Source organism: Oncorhynchus mykiss, chromosome 16 (assembly GCF_057628025.1).
Source record: "Oncorhynchus mykiss isolate SJ-2025 chromosome 16, ASM5762802v1, whole genome shotgun sequence".
NCBI classification, from domain to species: domain Eukaryota; kingdom Metazoa; phylum Chordata; class Actinopteri; order Salmoniformes; family Salmonidae; genus Oncorhynchus; species Oncorhynchus mykiss.
In genome coordinates this window covers 2,162,838-2,184,539 of record NC_143037.1, presented here as the reverse complement: position 1 = coordinate 2,184,539, position 21,702 = coordinate 2,162,838, and the positions used below count along the sequence as shown (strand labels likewise).

Below are 21,702 nucleotides of genomic sequence, written 5' to 3'. Positions count from 1 at the left end.
TGCCAACAGCAGCAAGCAAGGGATTTCATCTGATCCGCTCCCCCATTTATAGATGAAATGTCCAGGTGAATGACTGAACACCTGGCAAAGTATACTCATGACCAATGACCCACCACCACCCCTAAATGCATCCTTCATGCCAGTGTACCAACCTCGCAACTTGTCACAAGGGAAGAACACATTTCGTCGAGCAAGGGACGTGACTGTTTTGAAAGGGTGCGAGTTAGTGCCAACGCATATGATGGGTGACATTCTTCCCAGATTTGTCACCCATATGGAGACTGGACCTGCAACCCTTCTGGTGGCAGCCATTAAAATCAAACACCAAGGAGCACTACGTTTGACCTGGGCAAATTTTATGTTTCACCCCCTTGTTTTCTGTCATGTAGCTTTTCAAGAGGCACCTGTCCTTCTGGCATTCTTTAAACTGTTCTTTCACACCATCCTTTCACTCCTTCTCCAACTGTCAACATCTTCTGCGGCTATTGAGGGTTGTGTTGGGTTGTGAGTCTGTGTTGCCGCAAGCCAGGATTGTCATTAGCTGGAACCACATCTGGAAAAAATGTGAAGCACAAGATGTGGTCAGAGGGTGACCGATTAGCAGCAGGCAATCCAAGAGCTCTTGGCCTCGTAGTCAAGGAGTGACAACGAATGCACACTGGAGAGAGTGTGTCCACCGGAGCCCTGATTTCGAGTCGCTCTCCGACGCCATGGACGAGTGCACAATGTGTGCTAAACAGCTTGGGCATCCAGTCAGACGGAATTACAAACATCTGCTCAGAGAGCTTCAATGTTGTCCTCGTGTGGCGCAGCTGCTACCGACTGGTGCAGCGCTCTAAGGTACTGCATCTCACTACAGTCCCTGGTTCGAATCCAGGCTGAATCACATCCGGATGTGATTGGGAGTCCCATAGGGTGGCGCACAATTGGCCCAGCGTCGTCCGGGTTTGGCCGTTGTAGGCCGTCATTGTAAATAAGAATTTGTTCTTAACTGGCTTGCCTAGTTTAAATAAATAAAAATAAAAGGCATTGGTTGAATGGAAGAAGGTCAGAGTAGGTAAATTGGTTGGATGGAAGAAGGTCGGAGTAGGTAAATTGGTTGGATGGAAGAAGGTCGGAGTAGGTAAATTGATTGGATGGAAGAAGGTCAGAGTAGATAAATTGGTTGGATGGAAGGTCAGAGTAGGTAAATTGGTTGGATGGAAGAAGGTCGGAGTAGATAAATTGGTTGGATGGAAGAAGGTCGGAGTAGATAAATTGGTTGGATGGAAGAAGGTCCGAGTAGATAAATTGGTTAATCTACTCTACCGACTACAAACCAATGCCTTGAGGGAGGTGCTGCAGGGTCTACTAACCTAGGGATTTCCCACCTGACTCCTGAGTAACATGAGCAATTTTCCAGGTGAATGCCCACCACCGGTTTCCCTTACCACATGTCGGAGGAAGACATGGTGTCCTTTGCTGAAGGCATCCAGTCCTGTGTGGGCACAGGAAGAGGAAGACATGGTGTCCTTTGCTGAAGGCATCCAGTCCTGTGTGGCACAGGAAGAGGAAGACATGGTGTCCTTTGCTGAAGGCATCCAGTCCTGTGTGGCACAGGAAGAGGAAGACATGGTGTCCTTTGCTGAAGGCATCCAGTCCTGTGTGGCACAGGAAGAGGGAGACATGGCAGAAACTGGAGCGGAGGCCTTGGCCAGGAGGATTGTGGTAAAAAGACGAATCACCCAGTCGTTCCTCTACCAGGGTTTCTCAGACAAGCAGCACATCTTTACTCTGTTGCCAACGGAGATGTGCTCCTGCTCTGCATCGGACAGTGCCCAGAGGCAGCTGTACTGGCCATTGGTGGAAGTGTGGACAGTCCTATGCCAATAAAGCTAAGAACAAGGCATCTGGGCGCAAAACGCTCTGGCCATAAGTGAGCCACCAATGAGCAGATGGCCGCCAAAACGCTCTGGCTATAAGTGAGCCACCAATGAGCAGATGGCCGCCAAAACGCTCTGGCCATAAGTGAGCCACCAATGAGCAGATGGCCGCCAAAACGCTCTGGCCATAAGTGAGCCACCAATGAGCAGATGGCCGCCAAAACGCTCTGGCCATAAGTGAGCCACCAATGCCATGATTACTGAGTATATGTGATAACCTTTGTATGCTTGCAATGATGGAATAGTACTGGGTGAATGGAGATGTACTGCTTCAGTTCTCAGGCTGAGAATTGTCTGCACCTGCTGATAGTCACACAGGCTCAAGGCTGAGATAGTAGAGAGAGAAACCACAGTCTAGACAATGTTTTACTCATCTTGGATGCTTTGTATCTAATCAGATGCAACAGTGTTAAGATATGATTGTATAAAGAGTGTCGTCTCCTGTTTCGCCACACAGATCTTTACTTTAGACTACTGAGGCACTCTATATGTGAATCTCAGTCTGCAATTGCGTTTTTTTTACTAAAGAGTTTTATCCCAAGGTGTCATCTATCTGGAAGACTGATTGTTAAAGGAAACGTACATCACCCCATGCAAAGGACCAGCCAACATGTCCAACGAACCTGAACTCTCACCATTTATTCAATAGTCTCTGTCTGAGGAACACCCCATGCAAAGGACCAGCCAACATGTCCAACGAACCTGAACTCTCACCATTTATTCAATAGTCTCTGTCTGAGAAACACCCCAGCAGTATGACGAATTGGAGAATAGAGTACGTGGAACGTGACTGATTTGGTTACATTCTGCATGTTGATCACATCTGTACAGTCAGGCAGTTTGGACACCATTTTTCTGCCCATCGGTTAAGAAACTGTGGGCAGTGTCGTCGCATGGAGTGGACAAGGCCAACCGCAAGGATTTTGTTGGAGGGATCCATTGCCATCCTGCACCTCCATGACTTCCTTACGTTGAAGCCCAATGAGTGGCTTAATGGGGGAAGGTATGGTTGAATTGGATGACGTTTCCATGCGTGCTGTTGGTATTAGTTAGAATTAGAGTTGTTGCCTGGGCTGACTGTAATGCCTGGGCATCATGTCAACTTGGACCAATTATATACCATTCTGGTTTAGGTCATTGACTTCTACCTCCAACTGAGGAGGGTTGACCTTCAAGTGGAGGGGGATGTTTTTATTGAGGATGACTTTGTGGCAGGAATTATCCTGCATGGGGATAAGGTGGTGATGCGCAAGAACACAAAGGTCAAAGGTAAATGCTTGTCCGCAGAGTTGTTTTTGTGTCATGGTTCAAAATAAGAGTCTAGAGGGTCAATATGTGGAGAGCTGCAACCTTCCGGACAAAAGATGGCCTGCCACATATATATAAAGGTATCTTCATTCCTCTTCCTGTACACCAGTCTGGAAGCAGCACAGTTGCTGTATTGACGCTTGCAATGTGACAAACTACCACTGGATACTCTTGGTAAGCTGCACAAGATGGACCGTTTAGTGAGAGATTGGACAGTACTACACTTGAATATGTTATGTTTGAGGACATTTTGACATACTGACTTGGTATTACCACTTGCGTTTTTAGTATGTCAATCGCAGGATCCACTCTGCCGTTGTCTTGGACCCTAATGGTAACCCCTAGCGTGGAGCGCCATATGAGTGAGAACCTGGTCAAGCACATCTATTCTATGGGCTGACAAAAATATTGTTCGGCCATTTCTCCAATGTCCGGCATTCTATTCATAATGGCAAGTTAAGTTGACCTGTCAATGATGTTGAGCCTATTGTTTAGTTTATAGTCCAGTTGCATGTTGCTGACTCAATTAGCCTATGTAGTCATGTTATGAATGTTCTAGGCTGTGAAGAGATCATTATGAAGCATTATTCTGTTCAAGCATCCCGTCTCAATCATGAGCAGCCTTTCATGTGTTATGCGATGCTATGCCAGGTGTATGTATAAATGTTGTGGCAACCCCTTCGTTATGACGAGCCTAAATAAGTTCAGGAGTAATCATTTGCTTAGTTAACAAGTCACATAATAACCAAGTTGACAGAGCTTAAAGAATTAAAAAAAAATAATAATGGGCAGATATTTTACAATCCAGGTGCAAAGCTCTTAGAGACTCACAGCTGTAATCACTCTTAGAGACTTACCCAGAAAGACTCACAGCTGTAATCACTCTTAGAGACTTACCCAGAAAGACTCACAGCTGTAATCGCTGCCAAAGGTGATTCTAATGTATTGACTCAGGGGGTTGAATACTTATCTAATCATTATTTAAAATAAATATTTTTTGAATTCTTCCTCTTTGACATTACAGTTTTCTGTTTAGATCATAGCTGAGATTCCCCACTTGATAGTATCCGAATCAACCAATAGGAAGCTCTATGTTAATAACTTACATTCATTTGAATGTAGTTTCCTACTTGTCATGAATGCAGGATCCTGTCTATCCATGAAGAAACAGTTGACATACTATAAGGGTACAAGTCCCATGTTGAAACCATTGCTTTAGTTTACCAAGAGTACCTGGTCCTTGATGTTGATACTATACACCATGTACTGTATGTTATGTACTGTAGGCTACGGTATGTTATGTAGACTACGGTATGTACTGTAGGCTACGGTATTTTAAATAAAATAAAAATCACCTTTATTTAACCAGGTAGGCTAGTTGAGAACAAGTTCTCATTTACAACTGCGACCTGGCCAAGATAAAGCATAGCAGTGTGAACAGACAACAACACAGAGTTACCCATGGAGTAAACAATTAACAAGTCAATAGCACAGTGGAAAAAAAAGAATCTATATGCAGTGTGTGCAAAAGCAATGAGGTCGGCAATAAATAGGCCATAAGAGCGAATAATTACAATTTAGCAGATTAACACTGGAGTGATAAATGATCAGATGGTCATGTACAGGTAGAGATACTGGTGTGCAAAAGAGCAGAAAAGTACATAAATAAAAACAGTACGGGGATGAGGTAGGTAGATTAGGTGGGCTATGTGTGTTATGTACTGTAAGCTACGTTATGTTATGTAGGCTACTGTATGTTATGTACTGTAAACTACGGTATGTTATGTAGGCTACTGTATGTTATGTACTGTAGGCTACTGTATGTTATGTACTGTAAGCTACGGTATGTTATGTAGGCTACGGTATGTTATGTACTGTAAGCTACGGTATGTTGTGTACTGTAAGCTACGGTATGTTATGTACTGTAAGCTACGGTATGTTGTGTAAGCTACGGTATGTTATGTAGGCTACGGTATGTTATGTAGGCTACGGTATGTTATGTACTGTAAGCTACGGTATGTTATGTACTGTAGACTACGGTATGTTGTGTAAGCTACGGTATGTTATGTAGGCTACTGTATGAGGCATAAAGATACTGAACTGAACATCATTCCACGAAACCAATATGCAACAGGAAGTTATTAACAACTATGGGTATAGATAGATAAAGCAGATTAACAGGAAGTAATACATGATGTGCTTTTCTTAAATGGACAGGAATGTTATGAATGTTTCAGACTTATAATGTTGATTAGATGGGCTTTGAGAAATACATCTCATGAACTGAATACATATTGGTATTTTATTAGGATCCCCATTAGCTGTTGTGAAAGCAGCAGTTACTCTTCATGGGGTCCACATGAAACATGAGATGATACAGACTTTCTTTGAAACCAGGTTTGCTGTTCATTTGAGCAAAATGAGATGGAACGGAGTTTGATGTAATAACAGCTCTATATAATACTGTATGTGTTCTGGATTTGGGGTATTGTGAAAAGCAGGTAGCCCTGTTTGATAAGAATGCATGTGTTAGTCAGGCATTTCATTTCACTCAAAATAGACATAAAACCTAAGTAATAACAGTGGACATTTGCCTAAAATAAAACTAGAATCGTTTTCAATAATTGACAGACATCTTGGCTGAGTAACAGGTAGCCTGAACAGCCGCTAGGTGGCGCTTACTTGCAATTATTTGTATGGTCTATAGCGACCACTATCAGCTGTTCAGGCGAATCACAGGCTGACACATCAGTTTCAGTACTGTTTTCAGGCAAATCGAAAACGAAATTGTCTACAGGACACTACAGAGAAATAGTAATGACGTATTTTTGTAGGCACTAACTCCGGCATGGTTCTTTGGACAGATCTTATGGTGAAAATGAATGGCGTTTTTGGATAAACGACGAAAATAAGTTGGGTATGTGTTAAACACAGGCTTAAAAGATTTTATACGTTTTGCTCTGTGGAATAATCATCAATTAACGTATTTTTTTGTGACTTTTTTTAAAAGCACATAAAGGCTTCATAATTCATAAAGGTCATGTTAGCTGACTCCTATTATCTCATATAAAAAAATAAGTATAAAATCTGCAAAACCTGTGTTTAACCTCGGACCTTATTTTCGGCGTTTATTCCTAAACCCTATTCTCTCCACATTAATTTTCGCCATAGGGATGGCTGAACGAATCAGACGTAACTCATTTCCGGGTTGTAGAACTACAAAAGAAGGGTAATGGCTAGACTGGTTCCGTTTTTGTCAGAATTGACTTTTTGAAGCAGGTTTAGGAGAATTGACGCAGCAGGTTAGGAGTGACAGGTTAGGAGAATTAGGAAAATATTAGGAAAGGGTTAGCTAAAATGCAAAAATAAATAAATGCTTTTGACCTGAATTGACAAAAGCTGGATCCCATCTAGAGAAAACACTCGCGAGTCATCTACCTCGTCACCTGGAAGGTAAGACGAAATCCGACATAGACCTAGTACTTCTATAAATGTAAAGTTCATATCTGTTTATTCATATGAAATACGAATTTACCAGGTGACCATGAGGGATCATATAGGTTAGCAACTATATGTTAGTTATGAGACCATTTTAGAAATACTGCTCAATTATTCATCATGTTTCACACTGATTACATTAATAAATACATTTAACTGTATATATCTGTATTAGTAATAACCTTTTAAAACGAATAGCAGCTTTTCAGCAGTTTGTATTATTTCTGGTTGAAAAGCATGAACTGTGTTCTTTATGCTCAGAGGTTTCCAACATACTGATTGGTGGAACCAGCCTGATTGCTGCGTTCAACATTCTATTTCATTCAGGATTTTGGCAATGAAGCCCTTAATCTACTTCCTTTGATTCAGATGAACTCGTAGATATCATTTGTATATCTGTGTGCAGTTTGGAAGAAGTTGCTAACTAGCGTTAGCGCAATGCCTGGTTGTATATGGTAACTTCTAGCTTGCTAGTAGATACTATAGGCTTCCAGTCTTTGCGCTAACGCTAGTTAGCATCAGCTTGTGAAACTACCTATAACGTCCTTCATACTGGATGCAGAATCATAAAAATGGTAACCATGAGTTCACCAGACTCTGGGGAAGTAGATAAAGGGCTTCATTGCCAAAATCTCTAAGTATTCCTTAAGTTGACGCAGCAATCAGGCTGGTTCCAACAGGCTAACTTCCAATAGTATATGACAATGATTTCATAATTGTAACTTTTACACTGAACATCAACTGGCTAAAGTCTGTAATTGTTTCCTTTACTCCCATGCTTCAACATTCTAGTGACTATGTCCTGCGACAACCAGCAAGGAGACCAGTCGGCCTTGAAGGAGAGAATATATACCTTTTTAAAGGTGAAGAAACAAGGATTATCTGCCCTCCAGATAGCTAAGGCTGTTGGACTGAAGAAGGCCAAGGATGTAAACAGTGTCCTGTACACTTTAAACAGAGCTGGACTTCTTCATGCAACACCAGACAAACCACCAGTCTGGTCTGTGGAGAAACCAGGGGCGGCGTCAGTCTCTGTGAGTGTTCCAGAGTCAGATCGGGTGCCTAGTCCTTCTGAGACCCCTGGCATCACAGAGGAAGAACTGAGGAGGGTGCTGACGTCAAAGAGTGATGGAAGAGGGATGAGTGTGCAAGAAATTGCCAGAGAATTGGGCCAATCACGAAAATGTGTGAATAAGAATCTGTATGACCTGCAAAGTAGCGGCAAGGCAGAAAAATTGGGAGAAAAAATGTGGAAAATGAAGGATGAAGCAAGCTGTGGAGGAGAGCTTATTAAATACCAGAGGTAAGTCTGTGAATGTGGCACACATAGGGAAAAATATATATAACAAATGAAACTAAAAGATATCCAACACAGAAATGTAATAATGTTCAGAGAACTGCAGAGATCTACAGCTGAGGTCCATAGGACAACAATCAGTCGTATACAGTGCCTTGCGAAAGTATTCGGCCCCCTTGAACTTTGCGACCTTTTGCCACATTTCAGGCTTCAAACATAAAAATATAAAACTGTATTTTTTTGTGAAGAATCAACAACAAGTGGGACACAATCATGAAGTGGAGCGACATTTATTGGATATTTCACAATTTTTTAACAAATCAAAAACTGAAAAATTGGGCGTGCAAAATTATTCAGCCCCCTTAAGTTAATACTTTGTAGCGCCACCTTTAACTGCGATTACAGCTGTAAGTCGCTTGGGGTATGTCTCTATCAGTTTTGCACATCGAGAGACTGAATTTTTTCCCATTCCTCCTTGCAAAACAGCTCGAGCTCAGTGAGGTTGGATGGAGAGCATTTGTGAACAGCAGTTTTCAGTTCTTTCCACAGATTCTCGATTGGATTCAGGTCTGGACTTTGACTTGGCCATTCTAACACCTGGATTAGTTTATTTTTGAACCATTCCATTGTAGATTTTGCTTTATGTTTTGGATCATTGTCTTGTTGGAAGACAAATCTCTGTCCCAGTCTCAGGTCTTTTGCAGACTCCATCAGGTTTTCTTCCAGAATGGTCCTGTATTTGGCTCCATCCATCTTCCCATCAATTTTAACCATCTTCCCTGTCCCTGCTGAAGAAAAGCAGGCCCAAACCATGATGCTGCCACCACCATGTTTGACAGTGGGGATGGTGTGTTCAGCTGTATTGCTTTTACGCCAAACATAACGTTTTGCATTGTTGCCAAAAAGTTACATTTTGGTTTCATCTGACCAGAGCACCTTCTTCCACATGTTTGGTGTGTCTCCCAGGTGGCTTGTGGCAAACTTTAAACGACACTTTTTATGGATATCTTTAAGAAATGTCTTTCTTCTTGCCACTCTTCCATAAAGGCCAGATTTGTGCAATATACGACTGATTGTTGTCCTATGGACAGAGTCTCCCACCTCAGCATTAGATCTCTGCAGTTCATCCAGAGTGATCATGGGCCTCTTGGCTGCATCTCTGATCAGTCTTCTCCTTGTATGAGCTGAAAGTTTAGAGGGACGGCCAGGTCTTGGTAGATTTGCAGTGGTCTGATACTCCTTCCATTTCAATATTATCGCTTGCACAGTGCTCCTTGGGATGTTTAAAGCTTGGGAAATATTTTTGTATCCAAATCCGGCTTTAAACTTCTTCACAACAGTATCTCGGACCTGCCTGGTGTGTTCCTTGTTCTTCATGATGCTCTCTGCGCTTTTAAGGGACCTCTGAGACTATCACAGTGCAGGTGCAATTATACGGAGACTTGATTACACACAGGTGGATTGTATTTATCATCATTAGTAATTTAGGTCAACATTGGATTATTCAGAGATCCTCACGGAACTTCTGGAAAGAGTTTGCTGCACTGAAAGTAAAGGGGTTGAATAATTTTGCAAGCCCAATTTTTCAGTATTTGATTTGTTAAAAAAGTTTGAAATATCCAATAAATGTCGTTCCACTTCATGATTGTGTCCCACTTGTTGTTGATTCTTCACAAAAAAATACAGTTTTATATCTTTATGTTTGAAGCCTGAAATGTGGCAAAAGGTCGCAAAGTTCAAGGGGGCCGAATACTTTCGCACAGCACTGTATATATTTGGGCCAGGTGACTTAGAAAGTGTTCTCTGTCTCTCCCTCTCTCCAGTTCCAGTTATGATCAAGATATTTCCATCAGACTGACTGAAAGCTCCAGGTAGACTACTCTTTATTACTCAAACTGTTCCTAGGTAACCAACCTGACCAATTTCTTCGCCTGTGAAGAAATGGAAAAAAATTATGAATTATGTTTTGATTTCAGGTTTTCCAAAGATTTCAAATTATTGAGTGTTCTGGGTGCAGGAGGCTTTGGGTGTGTCACTAAAGCCCAACACAAATTGGATGGAAAAACGTACGCTGTGAAGATTGTGCAGAATATGGGGTAAGACCAGAGGAGAACGACGGCCCCCTCTCATTGAAGCCACGAAGTTCAAGGCCGACCATGGTACTGCAGCAGGAAAACAGGCTCTCCGTTATAGTCAAATCAAATGGATAATCTATCTATTGAAAAAACATAAATCAAAGACAATTATATTTACCAATAGTTGCTTCTAATACACCCGATGTCCTTGAACCGATTTATTTTAAAATCACACACAGAAGAAGTTATATGGATAGTTTAGTTGATAATGGCAGCCTGCAGTACCCCGGTCGGCCTTCAACATGAGTTACTCAATGAGAGGGGGCAGCAATGAGCCAGCCTGCATGTTATGTCTAATGGCAGCCTGCAGTACCCCGGTCGGCCTTCAACATGAGTTACTCAATGAGAGGGGGCAGCACTGAGCCAGCCTGCATGTTATGTCTAATGGCAGCCTGCAGTACCCCGGTCGGCCTTCAACATGAGTTACTCAATGAGAGGGGGCAGCACTGAGCCAGCCTGCATGTTATGTCTAATGGCAGCCTGCAGTACCCCGGTCGGTCTTCAACATGAGTTACTCAATGAGAGGGGGCAGCACTGAACCAGCCTGCATGTTATGTCTAATGGTAGCCTGCAGTACCCCGGTCGGTCTTCAACATGAGTTACTCAATGAGAGGGGGCAGCACTGAGCCAGCCTACAACGTCACTTCCAGGAGTAGCTCAATCTCATGTTATGTTTCCGCGAGATGCCATGTTTTCATATGAGCTGTGTTCAAATACTCATACTAACTGTTCTATTTGTGATGTGAATTGAGTATATAGTATGCTTATTGGTCATAGTATGGATGTATTGAGTATGCCAAAAGTTACTAAATTCGCCAAAATATTTAGTATACAAGCAGGGGACACTATTTCTGTACTTTAGGGCCCATAATGCAATTCTTCAGGAAATGGTCGTGGCTTCACATCGTTTTCAGATTTGGAGAAAATGGCGGAAAATATGCAGCCGAAGTACAACGAGAGCCGATACAAATCCTTTGCTTTAACTAATTATGACACATGTTAAGAAAATGTTGAGCAATGTAATAAATTAATTACTTTTCAAATAAGTTACACGTTATGTTGGCTGACAATTTGTTAGCTACGCTGTCCTTACGAACCACATAGCATATCATTGCAGCAGTATGTGCCGGTATGTTAGCTAACTACCTAACGTTAGTAGTTATGCATCAAACTTGACAGTGTATTAACTATAGTCTATCTGACTACCCAACGTTTATTGTCTTGATTATTCCCATCATTCCTAGCTTTAAAAAAATAGAGTATGTTAATATGGGTATTCAAACACGGATTTGGCCTCATTGAGTCTTCACATAGGAATGAATGGTGTCACGTGATCAATGGCTTTGTCCATTCATATATACAGTCATTGGCTAAGACATTACTGTCCCCATTCTGTTCCCCCTAAACGTGAATAGTGTGTATCCATCCCTCTTACCTTGTTGTGTGTCTTCTGTATGCTATAGTTGATGCTCATTAGCAACTATCAGCTGTTCATTTACATGTTGTAATTATGATCCTTTCTCTTACAGAGAAGCAAATCGTGAAGTGAAAGCACTGGCTACCTTGGCCCATTCTAACATTGTACGCTACTATACGACTTGGCCTGAGGATGCCAATTGGGTCGATGGGGGCTACAGCACAGAGTTAGTAAAGACAGTATTATTAAGTCTAATATTGCCATTTAGATGAGTTAATTTGTGATCTTCAAAAATGTTAAATTCTGGAGCGTATTATTGTGTTCAACTCTTAGGTCGTCGGTCCAGTCTAAAATCTCAGAAGACTCTGACAATTATTCAGACCAGGGAGATGGATCTACACATGTAACAAAGCAATCAGATTTAGACCTTTCTGAAACAGCCAGCGAAGACCAAGCAAACCACTCGATGACCGATTCCAGCTCAAGGTGAATCACTTTACCGTTCTGCGTTCATTTATCAATTCAGTTGACAGAATGTCCCGGAGAAAGTTTCTTGACTTCTGTATTTGTCTGTTTTTATTTTATTTCAGAAACGGAGACTTGCCTTGTTTGTTCATTCAGATGGAGTTCTGTGAGGGAGGGACGCTGAAGGACTGGATTAGCATAAATAATGTTCGAACGAAGGACAAGGCACATGGAATATTTCAGCAAATAGTTTGTGGAGTGGAATACATCCACTCTGAAGGACTTATTCACAGAGACTTAAAGGTACTTGTGAGAATCTGTCTCCCTGTGTTTTCAGATGCCAAGTTTAACCACATTATTTATGACATTTTATGGAGAAATGACGCCTAATAAATGTGATACCTTTTTTTTTTTTTAGCCAGAGAACATATTGTTTGGAAGTGATGGCATGGTGAAGATCGGAGACTTTGGTCTTGTGACCGCGATCACCAATCTGAGTGGAGCATCAATGTACAGGACTGTCAACAAAGGAACACCATTTTACATGAGCCCTGAGCAGGTAATGGAGTTTTTGTTTTGCCAAAGAATAATATTTTCAGCTCAACAAATTGATCCTTGGTCTAGCCATAATATATGCCATTCAGCAGATGCTTTAATCCAAAGCGATTTAGTCATGGGTGCATACATTTTACGTCTGGTCAAGTCCATAAGAACTCCTATTTAGTTATTCTCTCCCAAACCACAAATTACTTTTTTTATTTCCAGAAGACTGGGGGGAAATATGATGAGAAAACAGATATATTCTCTCTGGGACTGATATGGTTTGAACTCCTGTGGCACATGTCCACTGTCTCGGAGAAGATCAAGGTGAGCACACCGCCCAGTAGCTTTCACATCTGGTTCTGTGTCAGGTTAACCACCGCCCAGTAGCTTTCACATCTGGTTCTGTGTCAGGTTAACCAGCGCCCAGTAGCTTTCACATCTGGTTCTGACCATTTTTAACCATGCCCAAAATCTTCTCACTGGACAATCATTGCGGTCCACTATCATCATCATATAACCCCCCCCATCTACTATCATCATCATATAACCCCCCCCCCCCATCTACTATCATCATCATATAATCGTGTAACTGTCCACTATCATCATCGTGTAACCCCCCCTGTCCACTATCATCATCGTGTAACCCCCCCCCCCTGTCCACTATCATCATTGTGTAACCCCCCCTGTCTGCTATCATCATCGTGTAACCCCCCCTGTCTACTATCATCATTGTGTAACCCCCCCTGTCTGCTATCATCATCGTGTAACCCCCCCCTGTCTACTATCATCATCGTGTAACCCCCCAGTCCACTATCATCAGCGTGTAACACCCCCCCCCCTGTCCAATATCATCATTGTGTAGCCCCATTCCGCTATCATCATCGTGTAACCCCCCCTGTCCGCTATCATCATTGTGTAACCCCCCCTGTCCGCTATCATCATTGTGTAACCCCCCCTGTCCGCTATCATCATCGTGTAACCCCCCCTGTCCGCTATCATCATCGTGTAACCCCCCCTGTCCGCTATCATCATCGTGTAACCCCCCCTGTCTGCTATCATCATCGTGTAACCCCCCCTGTCCGCTATCATCATCGTGTAACCCCCCCTGTCTGCTATCATCATCGTGTAACCCCCCCCTGTCCGCTATCATCATCGTGTAACCCCCCCAGTCCACTATCATCATCGTGTAACACCCCCCCCCCTGTCCAATATCATCATTGTGTAGCCCCATTCCGCTATCATCATCGTGTAACCCCCCCTGTCCGCTATCATCATTGTGTAACCCCCCCTGTCCGCTATCATCATCGTGTAACCCCCCCTGTCCGCTATCATCATCGTGTAACCCCCCCCTGTCCGCTATCATCATCGTGTAACCCCCCCTGTCCGCTATCATCATCGTGTAACCCCCCCCTGTCCGCTATCATCATCGTGTAACCCCCCCTGTCTGCTATCATCATCGTGTAACCCCCCCCTGTCCGCTATCATCATCGTTGTAACCCCCCCTGTCTGCTATCATCATCGTGTAACCCCCCCCCCGTCCGCTATCATCACTACGTCATCACAGCCTTTTATCTGAAACAAGTACATTTGATGGAAACATCTCTGGTTGGAAAATGCTGTTTCTATGCAGATTGTAGAATATTCGCATGAGAAGCTGTCGCCAATTGGATGGAAACCTATTATATTATAGAAGCTATTGACTTCTAAAGCACCATTTTTTTACTCTGTAGTTTTGCCCCATGTTATCACAGGTGTTCCAGAGCCTGCAGACAGGGACATTTCCTTCTGACTTCCGTGAGAAGTTTAGCTTCGAGGTAAGGAGTGGTGACAGCTGTCTGTTTTGCCTGTCTATACAACTTGTTTTAGAGTGAGTACACAGTATCTTCATGTTGTCCCATGTGTTTTCTGCCGCAGCATAAACTCATCAGTAAAATGCTGTCAGAGTCGCCAGCAAACCGACAAAACGCAGAAGAGATTGCTGCGATCCTGAAAAGAAACCTGCTCGGAAACCAAACTGGATTACAACAGAAAACTGTATGAAATGTTGCAGGGTAGTGGCTTGAAATGTTTTGGGGAAAACAGTGATGTCAGCATAGAACATCTGCATTGCTTGCAGTTTGGGGTTTTAGGCTGGGTTTCTGTACAGCACTTTGAGATATCAGCTGATGTAAGAAGGACTATATAAATACATTTGATTTGATAGAAGACACGTTCTCTTCAAGACAGAGCGCATAGTGATGATGTCATGCCTCAACTGAAGCAGTGAACTATGAGGGGGATCGGTATCAGTACAGTATCCTACTGTATTTCTCAGGAACATTTTGGCACTTATCTTTTCACTTTTGTTTCTGCTGTACGGTTTCTTTTTAAAAGTTGATTACACGGAATAGAGGGTAAATATTAATATTATGTGTAGGAAAAATGTTTGTGTCCACCACATATTTCTAATGCAGAACCCAAGGTGTTCTTATTATAGGTTTCTAACCAGGTAAGACCAATTTTTAAGTAACAAAAACTATTTTTAAGGGCGACCTGGCAAGAAGTCAAAACAGGGAAATAGCAGCGTGTCCATAAAACATTACAGAAAAATACAGAATACACACCAAAGACAATTTCACAAGTTAATTAAAGATTCAATTGAAGATCAGAAACAACTGCAGTTGTCACAAACGGTGTTGTCGATCAGAGTCTTAAAAACAGACAAGGACACTAACTCCCCTAACTTTACAATCTTCTGAAGCATGTTCCAGGATGAAGGGGAATTGTGGGGACAATTATTGTTTCCCCATCTCAGTTTTAGCCCTAGGAACAGACAAGGACAGCAGAGACTGTGAACGAAGACTGTATTGGTTAGTAAGGAACAGACAAGGACAGCAGAGACTGTGAACGAAGACTGTATTGGTTAGTAAGGAACAGACAAGGACAGCAGCGACTGTGAACGAAGACTGTATTGGTTAGTAAGGAACAGACAAGGACAGCAGAGACTGTGAACGAAGACTGTATTGGTTAGTAAGGAACAGACAAGGACAGCAGAGACTGTGAACGAAGACTGTATTGGTTAGTAAGGAACAGACAAGGACAGCAGAGACTGTGAACGAAGACTGTATTGGTTAGTAAGGAACAGACAAGGACAGCAGAGACTGTGAACGAAGACTGTATTGGTTAGTAAGGAACAGACAAGGACAGCAGAGACTGTGAACAAAGACTGTATTGAGCGACTGATCTGGTTAGTAATCACAACATGTACGGAGTTGAAATTATGTCAATTTTATTGTGATCATTTCTACTTTTTTTTTAAAACTTTCTAATAATAACAAGGGCAGAATTGACAGAATCATGGAGTTTATTTAAAAGTAAATGAAAACATTGAATGTTCTTACAGGGAGATAGATGGGCACTCATGGTTTCTTCCAAATGTGGCAAGTCTCCACAAATACGCAACTTGTGCTTTTTTTTGTTGTTTTTAATTAACGTGATTTTGAATTAAATGTTACAGACGCATACTGTATAAAGAGCTTATGAAATAAATGTCCAACGCCAATATTGTTATTTTCTGTATACTATTAAGACCATAAAGCCCGTACCTCGATGTCTAGAAGAGATGTATAGTTTGTAACACATGGGGGCAGTCTCGGTCTAGTTGTTGTATGGCAGTCACAGTGTTTTCAGAAAGTATTCATACCCCTTGACATATAGCATATTCTGTGACGTTACAGCCTGCATTCAAAATGGATTAAATATATTTTTTTATCTACACACAATAATGACAAAGTGAAAACATGTTTCTAGAAATGTTTGCTAATAAATTGAAAATGAAATATCTAATTGACATAAGAAGTCACAGCCCTGAGTCAATAGATTTTAGAAGCACCTTGGGCAACGATTACAGCTGTGAGTCTTAGAGCTTCTAATTGATCAGACGTATGTAGCGTTTACCGTGAATTCAGTCTCCGCGATACGGATGACTCGAGCTTTTACCAGTCCCTTCAAGATTTTGCGGGGATTGTTGGTGATATTTGTGGGAAAATGATTGATTTTGTGGCGGGAATTCTGACATTTTGCATGGCGGTATGCAATGATTTTGTCACAAATGCGATGACGAGGGGAAAGTTGTTGACGTGTGGCTTGATTCAACCAGATAACGTGATACATGCGGTGATTGGTTGAAATTGTGAGCCCAGGTTTTTTGTACTGCGGTGATGGGTCTGTTTTATGCAATAATAATGCGATGATTTAACTGTTTTGTGCAAAAAAAAAGTGGGTGATTGGTCAAATATGCATGTCCTTGCATGATATGCAGGAAATTGTTGATTTACTCCTCTCAAACTTGGTGTTAATTTAATAAAGCTTTGGTGATTTTAATATTTATTTCTAAGTGGTCTCAGGAGCCAAACCCTTTATTGACAGACTTTATAAAGCCTTCGTTGAGAGGAGGCTTTGGTTTTTCATTAAATAAAACAAAATGGAAGGAGAAAAAAAACAACTTTTTTTATGTTTCTAAATAGGAAGTAGACAGGCAGCAAAAGCACATTCGGCTTCTCTTGTTCCATGCAGATATGGGCAGTGGGTGTCACGGCTGGATTGGCTGCGTTTGTGCTGTCAAAATCCATGCCATAACCAACCGCGTTACCGCTAAAAGCTTGTGGTTTGTCTGGAATATTCCTATCAGCGCTGCCTGAAATGACCACTTTGGATCATGATTTTAAGGACACACCTCAAATATCCCCCCCCCCCCCCCCCCCCCCCCGGTACCGGGCGGCAGGCAGGGTCAGTAACCAGAGGTGGGGCAACGGTACTGGGCGGAAGGCAGGCTCAGGGTAAGGCAGGGAGGGGTCAGTAACCAGAGGTTGGGCAACGGTACCAGGCGGAAGGCAGGCTCAGGGTCAAGGTAAGGCAGGGGTCAGTAACCAGAGGTGGGGCAACGGTACCGGGCAGCAGGCAGGCTCAGGGTAAGGCAGAGGTCGGTAATCCAGACGGGGAGCAACGGTACCGGGCAGCAGGCAGGCTCAGGGTAAGGCAGAGGTCGGTAATCCAGACGGGGGGCAACGGTACCGGGCAGCAGGCAGGGTCAGGGTCAGGGTAAGGCAGGGGTCAGTAACCAGAGGTGGGGCAACGGTACCGGGCGGCAGGCAGGGTCAGGGGAAACGCATCTTGCTGCTGTGATGTCACACTGTGGTATTTCACCCAGTAGATATGGGAGCTTATCAAAATTTGATTTTTGGGGGAATTCTTTGTGGGTCTGTGTAATCTGAGGGAAATATGTGTCTCTAATATGGACATACATTTGGCGAGAGGTTAGGAAATGCAGCTCAGTTTCCACCTCATTTTGTGGGCAGTGAGCACATAGCCTGTCTTCTCGAGAGCCTTGTCTGCCTACGGCGGCCTTTCTCAATAGCAAGGCTATGCTATGCTGAGTCTGTACATAGTCAAAGCTTTCCTTAATTTTGGGTCAGTCACAGTGGTCAGGTATTCCGCCGCTGTGTACTCTCTGTTTAGGGCCAAATAGCATTCTTGTTTGTTCTGTTTTTTTGTTAATTCTTTCCAACGTGTCAAGTAATACTTTTTACTTTAGTTTTCTCGTGATTTGGTTGGGTCTAATTGTGTTGCTATCCTGGGGCTCTTTTTGTGAATTCTTGGTTGGTCAGTGGACCCCAGACCTCACAACCATAGAGGGCTCTGTAACTGATTCAAGTATTTTTTGCCAGATTCTAATTGGGATGTCGATTTTTATGTTCCTTTTGATGACTTAATGATGCCATTCTCGTCTTCTCTCTTAGATCGTTCACAGCCCTGTTGAAGTTACCTGTGTTGTTGATGTTTAGACCGAGGCAGGTGTAATTCTTTGTGTGCTCTAGGGCAACAGTGTCTAGATGGAATTTGTATTTATCGTTTTGGCTACTGGACTTTTTTTGGAACACCATTATTTTTGTCTTACTAAGATTCACTGTCAGGGCCCAGGTCTGACATAATCTGTGCAGAAGATCTAAGTGCTGCTGTAGGCCCTCCTTAGTTGGGGACAGAAACACCAGATCATCAGCAAACAGTAAACATTTAATTTCTGAGTCCAGTAGGATGAAGCCGGGTGCTGTTCTAGTGCTTATTGATATATATGTTGAAGAGTGTGGGGCTCAAACTGCATCCCTGTCTCACCCCACGGCTCTGAGGAAAGAAACGTGTGTGTTTCTTTGAACCGGACACTTGTTGTTTGTGTACATTGATTTTATAATATCTTATGTCCCCCCCCAAAACAAACGCTTCCATCAAATTATATAGCAGACCCTTATGACATATTGAGTCAAAAACCTTTTTGAAGTCAACAAAGCATGAGAAAATGTGTTTTGTTTGGTTTGTTTGTCAATAAAGGTGTGCAGGGTGTATATACGTGGTCTGTCGTACAGTATTTTGCTAAGAAGACAATTTGACATTGCTCAGGACATTGTTTTCACCGAGGAAATGTTGGAGTCTGCTGTTGATGATACTGCAGAGGATTTTTCAGAGATTACTGCTGATGCATATTTCACTTATTGGCAACAATATTGTCTCTTTTGTGGATTGGGTTGATCAGACCTTGGTTCCAAATATGAGTGAAGATGCCAGAGCTGAGGATAATGTTGAAGAGTTTAAGTCAATTAGAATTTGTGGTCTGTATATTTTATCATTTGGTTTAGTATACCATCAAAACCACAGGCCTTATGGGTTGGAGGGTTTCTGGAGCTCGTATTCTAGAATGATGTATCCAAGACTGAAATCTAATTTTTCTAATGAGCAACAGAAACACACACATGCAGACATGTCTCTCTGTCCTTATCTATCTCTGTCTCACTGTCCTTATCTCTCTCTCTCTGTCTCACTGTCCTTATCTCTCTCTCTGTCTCTCATCTCTCACCTCTCTCATCTCTCTCTCTGTCTCTCATCTCTCTCTCTCTGTCCTTCTCTGTCTCTCGCTCTTAGTCTCTCTGTCCTTATCTCTCTCTCTCTCTGTCTTTCTGTCCTTGTCTCTCTCTCTCTCTGTTTCTCTGTCTCTATCTGTCCTTATTTCTCTCTCTGTCTCTCATCTCTCGCTCTGTCCGTATCTCTGTCCTTATCTCGCTCAAAGCCCATCCGGCCTCTTGAACTGCTTTCCTAGAAGTCGAGACCCGGCAGCAAAGATCACGACCCCTCTCACCATAGATGTCCGTCAATTGTTTTCTCCCTCCCTCTGGTGACAGCCATGAAGGTGATCTAGGGAGAATAATTATTCTTCATGGAAAAGCAGCTGCAGAACACTCCCAGAACCACAGTCCCAAGGAACAACCAATCAATCAGGGAAATGTGAACAGTGCAACAAACGTGTGCAGAACAAATCAAAGAGTAATTGATTATATAGATGTACAATGTGTATGATATCAGGATCCCTCTATCAGTGATGATAATATCAGGATCCCTCTATCAGTGATGATAATATAAGGATCCCTCTATCAGTGATGATAATACCAGGATCCCTCTATCAGTGATGATAATATCAGGATCCCTCTATCAGTGATGATAATATCAGGATCCCTCTATCAGTAATGATAATACCAGGATCCCTCTATCAGGATCCCTCTATCAGTGATGATAATATAAGGATCCCTCTATCAGTAATGATAATACCAGGATCCCTCTATCAGGATCCCTCTATCAGTAATGATAATACCAGGATCCCTCTATCAGTGATGATAATACCAGGATCCCTCTATCAGTGATGATAATACCATGATCCCTCTATCAGTGATGATAATATCAGGATCCCTCTATCAGTGATGATAATATCAGGATCCCTCTATCAGTGATAATACCAGGATAGGCAGGATGGTCATTGTTGACCCGAGGTGGTGGAGGAGCTTCTGCAGGAGGAGACAGTGGACTGGAGCAGAAAGGTTTAATCAGGGATACATGGAAGGTAGGATGGATCCTGAGAGAGGTTGGGAGTTTCAGGCGCACAGCCTGGGTTAATGACAAGGTCAATTTCAAAGGGACCAATGAATCGAGGGGAAAGTTTCTTCGATGCCACCTTCAATGGCTGATCCTTCGATGAGAGCCGTACCCTTTGACCTGGGGTGTAGACTGGAGCTGAGGCCTGGCGACGATTGGCTTGGGACTGGGGCCTGTCGGAGGCATGAAGAAGGGCAGCCCAACTCCAGGTATGGTGACAACGGCGCAGATGGACAGAGGGAATCGCTACCTCAACCTCTTGGGCAAGGAACAAGGGGGGTTGGTAATCCAGAGCACACTCAAAGGGTGACATACCCGATGAGGCGTTGGTGAGGGTGTTGTGGGAATATTCAACCCAGGGTAGCTGAGCGCACCAGGAGGAAAGATTAGCAGAAGTCACGCAGCGTAGGGCAGTCTCCATCTCTTGGTTGGCCCGTTCGGTCTGGCCGTTGGTCTGGGGGTGATATCCAGAAGAAAGACTGACATTGATACCAAGAGCTGAACAGAAGGATCTCCATACCTGGGATGTAAACTGGGGTCCTCTGTCGGAAACGATGTCAGTGGGAATGTCATGCAGATGAAACACATGGGATACTAGCAGGTCCGCAGTCTCCCTGGAGGATGGGCGCTTGGAGGGGAATGAAGTGAGCCATTTTGGAATACCTGTCAATAATGTTAAGGATGACGGAGTTACCGTTAGATGGGGGAAGACCAGTGACGAAGTCTAGAGCTATGTGTGACCAGGGGTGACTGGGTATGGGAAGAGGGCGAAGCAGACCGGAGGTGGGTTTATTGGAGGTTTTGTTCCAGGCACAAATCGAACAGGCTGAGACAAACTGCCGGAAGTCTCTCCATGGTGGGCCACCAAAAGCGCTGACGCAGGAACCCACCTCACCCCTAAACAGACAAAAACAAAGTGTCTAAACACACCTACGTCATTGACTAGGTTCTGGAAAACAGCAGGGGCGTTAGTAAGACCAAAAGGCCAAATACTCAAAGTGACCAAGTGGTGTGTTGAACGCAGTCTTCCACTCGCCCCCCTCTCTTATGCGGACAAGGTGGTAGGCATTCCGGAGGTCGAGTTTGGCAAACACAGTGGCGCCATGGAGGGTGGCAAAAGCAGAGCTGATGAGTGGCAAGGGGTACTTCAAATCAAATGTATTT

At 43.1% G+C, this 21,702-nt stretch overlaps 1 protein-coding gene across 4 annotated transcripts in view; it reads left to right on the top strand.

The window, feature by feature from the left end:
- The window catches only part of pkz (protein kinase containing Z-DNA binding domains), a 34,268-nt gene extending 17,321 nt beyond the window's left edge, over positions 1–16,947 (top strand). The window contains exons 2-11 of one of the 4 annotated variants that reach the window (XM_090201745.1): positions 7,521–8,031; positions 9,855–9,896; positions 10,002–10,121; positions 11,690–11,803; positions 11,911–12,063; positions 12,168–12,345; positions 12,461–12,601; positions 12,811–12,909; positions 14,337–14,399; positions 14,500–16,947. In XM_090201745.1, coding sequence (XP_090057871.1) covers positions 7,521–8,031; positions 9,855–9,896; positions 10,002–10,121; positions 11,690–11,803; positions 11,911–12,063; positions 12,168–12,345; positions 12,461–12,601; positions 12,811–12,909; positions 14,337–14,399; positions 14,500–14,625 — 1,547 coding nt within the window. In that variant the 3' untranslated portion in view covers positions 14,626–16,947. Of the gene's footprint in view, positions 1–7,520; positions 8,032–8,919; positions 9,897–10,001; positions 10,122–11,149; positions 11,290–11,689; positions 11,804–11,910; positions 12,064–12,167; positions 12,346–12,460; positions 12,602–12,807; positions 12,910–14,336; positions 14,400–14,499 lie in introns of those variants that run through there. The other 3 variants (XM_036945939.2, XM_090201743.1, XM_090201744.1) reach the window with 3 other exon arrangements.
- The last annotated feature ends 4,755 nt before the right edge of the window (positions 16,948–21,702 follow it).